At 43.5% G+C, this 3,782-nt stretch overlaps 1 protein-coding gene across 1 annotated transcript; it reads left to right on the forward strand. All coding sequences in view use genetic code 11, as the record gives it.

The window, feature by feature from the left end:
- Positions 1-742: 742 nt before the first annotated feature.
- On the forward strand, positions 743-1,296 carry EGR_10839 (hypothetical protein; the record flags this gene model as incomplete). The annotated part of the gene is made up of 2 exons (XM_024500088.1): positions 743-817; positions 1,075-1,296. 2 exons carry the CDS (start codon positions 743-745, stop codon positions 1,294-1,296), a joined length of 297 nt encoding a protein of 98 aa, XP_024345494.1.
- Between the last annotated feature and the right edge of the window lie 2,486 nt (positions 1,297-3,782).

The following is a 3,782-nucleotide window of genomic DNA, read 5'->3' on the forward strand; positions in this document are numbered from 1 at the left end:
TGTTGGTCTAGTGTAAATTCCTCACCTTTGTCCACAGTATTAATCCATAGAAATGCTTGTAAGTGGAAGGTTGGAATAACCGTATCAATGCTCGTGTTGTTTGTTTGAGGGCCACACACCTAAAGCTTGGGACTCGTTGCTGCAATTTTTGGGCAATATCCTCCTGAAAATTGTGCAACACTCAATTTTGAAGTGCTGAAATCGTTTTGTTACGAGCTAGACACGCAATGATATTTGTTTTTATAGTTTCGCAGTAATTACGGCATGCAGGCATAAAAGGTGCTGCAGCTCGACTCCTTTATGAGAATTTAATGATTCAGCTAATTACTAATGGTCATCACAGATTCCACCTCCTCGACAGAGAATCGGATGCGGAATATGCCTAGTCATTTGAAGTGAAATGGCTGCAATACTTGTTTGACATACGGAAGGTTTAGTAACGGCAATGCAAGGTTCTCTGCACCAATGCGAAGAACTGCTATTGCTGGCAAGCAAGCACATCCAAACGACCCTTGTCCTGATTCCATTCCTGAATGCTATGCCCTAGCGTGACAGAAGAAGAGCGTATGCTGAAGATGTAGAGGTTTGTAGAATCCATAGCAGAAGGGTTGATAATGGTGCCGATAATTGGCCACTACCACGGTCCTGTGTTCTGTAGGCATGTTTATACAACTGCGTCAAAACCAGCTGTGGACCATCTGAAATAGCATGTTACACAGCCGTATACTGCACCTGTCAAGAGATGACAATTATGCAGATATGGATGGACAAAAATCCAGTGAGAACAAAACAACAAATCGAAACAGTCGTTGGGGAAGTAAGGGCAACTACGATAGCCCACTGTTCTGCAGATACACTGTTACCAACTGAAGCAACACTAGTCGTGGCAGCATAATATCTGGAAAAGGTCGTTACAGAGCTATCCCAACCACTCTTTTAGCTAAGTGGAACCCACATAGTTGGTGATAGGCAGCACTGATGCTGGATCAAAGTGGTAAGGCGGAGCATATGATGAACCTTATTTCCACACCACCCTTTCAAAATCCATTCCTTATTTATTGACTCTGCATTCAGGCCAGTGTTCCTGCAACAATTGATGGACCTACCAGACAGCCAGCATATTTTTGCCTGTCCAACAAAATAGTGTCCGTACAGGATGAGATTCCAGATATGGCAGCGGTCAAGGATCTTCTCAGTTCTATGACTGACGCCACTAGTTCTTGTGATTTGAGGTTGTTATTGGCACCAACCGCATTCAGGTGGCGGAGTCGAGAGTTCAAGGATTGGACTCTGTAGACTTGGTACTCAATTGGGAGAAGGACTGTGTAATTCTCTGCTTATTCGCTTACCGCTTTATTTTACATTCGCGGCCACTTAAAGCTCGACAATCGTCCTCTCTGAAGTAGCATAACAATACTTATTCTGACATAGTGTCATGCATACCTTATACTTCATAAAAGTCCAGAAGCGCAACATCTGTGCAAATGTCCTCACTTGTTTGAGTGGCAAGAAAACCAACTATGGATTTAAAACTTCTTTTTTCCCACTATTGGAATAAACGGGTTCAGTGAAACAGCTCCAGTTATTATAGCAGCGAAGAACAGTTGAACCGACGATCATATTTCCGGGTGGAAGTCATTAGCCAGGCATCTGATTGAATCCTGGCTGAGGTGAGTTGTGCAGAAGAAAAGCGTTGGGAATAAATGTTGTTTCGTGGATTGCTGCCACAATTGATAAATCGCGTCCGGAATGGAAGCTATTTAGTAGTACCCATCAGCAATAAGCTTCTTGGAGGACTTTATAACGTTTTAATGTTCGTGCCACCTGAAACTGTTACGAGGTCACGATGCATGAGTGCACAGAATCGACGTCCCATAAGACGTGAATTTGACGAAGTGTTTGTATGGTGCTGAGATCTTTTACTCAACACTTTGTTTTGGTTACGAGAGCACGGAAGTATGCGGTCATTGCGTTTCGCATAGCTACAATTCCTCTGAACCATATCAGTAGCCAAAAACTCCTCCAAAAGTCAAAAAGTCATATTCTGTCCAAGTACTACGCCCTCTTTCGTCAACAGGGAGGTCTCCGAAACTACACTGATGGCACTGGAAAGTGCTTCTGAGGATAAAGGACACCTATCCTGAGTTCTAACACTGAATGATTAATCGTAATATGACAAAAGAAAGGCAAATGCTGCAGGTGAGAGAATTAGTGACGACGCCTAGCACCTGCTATAAGTTCCGTGTTCTACAGGAATGTTATTAACAAGTGACGTGCCACTAACCGTCAGCCATCTTAAGGCAGTGCGCTTCAAAGCTGCTTACTCTAGACTGTAGACATGAGAGCTAGCAACATATGCTTAGATGTGTCCATTTGACGATATTTACTGGAGCTGAGAAATGCAGGTTTGTAAGAATAGGTCCTCAAGTCACTGTCCAATAGGTGTTTTAAGATCAGCCTTATAAGAGGGTAACCAAACATACATTTTGCATCTTAGATGGTTCCCAAGAACGATTTCATCATCCTCCATCAGGAGAGGACTCGTGCCGATGGCTGCGTGCTGTGCAGGGGTGGCGCTACTGCAGCAATCAAGTTTAGGTGAAGGAATCACCGATCCAGTTTAGGACTAGCCTTAGACGAGAGACTGCAGCCGAAAATCCTGTTTTGTGGGTTCTGGCCCCAATTTATACACTCCGTCCAAAATGAAGTTAGTTTGGGTACCCTCATCAGCAGGTTTTCAATCTCGATTATGTTTTATCTATTGCCACTTGGTTAGGTTTATCCCGGAAATGGTAAAATCGTCAAATCTTTGTGCCGTTTTAATGCATAATTGCACCACTTTGAAGGCCGACGTCGCATTTGAAAATTTGAATTGCTACGACCCTTTTTTTACGCTTCCGTCATATATTTCCACACTGTTTAACTTTCTCATTTGCCTCTCCATAGGCATAGTGGAGAGCATAAAGGCGAAAATGTTTGCTCGAAAGCAGCTTGGATTTTTACAATTCAAGTCATGCTTGAAAGTGTTTTCACCTTCCCTATATCCAAATTCACCTCATTTTCGCCGTCAAAATGGATCGTGTAATTGGCAAGGGACATATAGCTACAATCCCTAACTCTGTGACCTCGCTTTTGGTAATTTCCACTGCATCCACATCCAAAGGTAAATATCTGTGCAGCTTCAAATGTCACACAGGCGTCGTCTTTAAAATGCAACTACAGTGCAACCAGCCACCGAGATAATATCCAGATGCACCAAAAGCTCGTTTTGTAGCTAACAGAGACTTGCTTGCAGACAAGAGAGGAGATGACATCGAGGCAGAATATGCATTGCCTGCGTAAGGAAGAGGCGGATGGGGTTAGCGGCACGGCCTGGAAATCAAAACACCAGTGCAATTGCTAAAGTGGAGTCGACGGACATCACGCCAGTGAAACGAGGGGTTATACAAGCAGTAAATGCATTGGAGCTTGATGAAACACACTCCCTTCATCTCCCTTGGAGAAAAGTAGGGCAGGACTTTGTGTCATATGCTACGAATTCCTCCTTCTCTTGGAGCATAACACAAGCACGTAACGTAACATTGAAAATCCCCCACGTGGAATTCAATTGTACTCACGTTTGCATCACCCTAATCAAGCTTAGATAAAAGGATTCAGTGGCGCAATAAGCACAGAGTACAAGCCCAGTAGGTGGAGTGGGCGGCCACAAAGATTAAAACAGGGCAGCATTCTAATTTACTTTGTGTCCATTCTATTCAGTAATGCAAACTCCGCTATCTTCC

The sequence above is a fragment of the Echinococcus granulosus genome (genome assembly GCF_000524195.1).
Source record: "Echinococcus granulosus chromosome Unknown EG_S00281, whole genome shotgun sequence".
Classification (NCBI taxonomy): Eukaryota; Metazoa; Platyhelminthes; class Cestoda; order Cyclophyllidea; family Taeniidae; genus Echinococcus; species Echinococcus granulosus.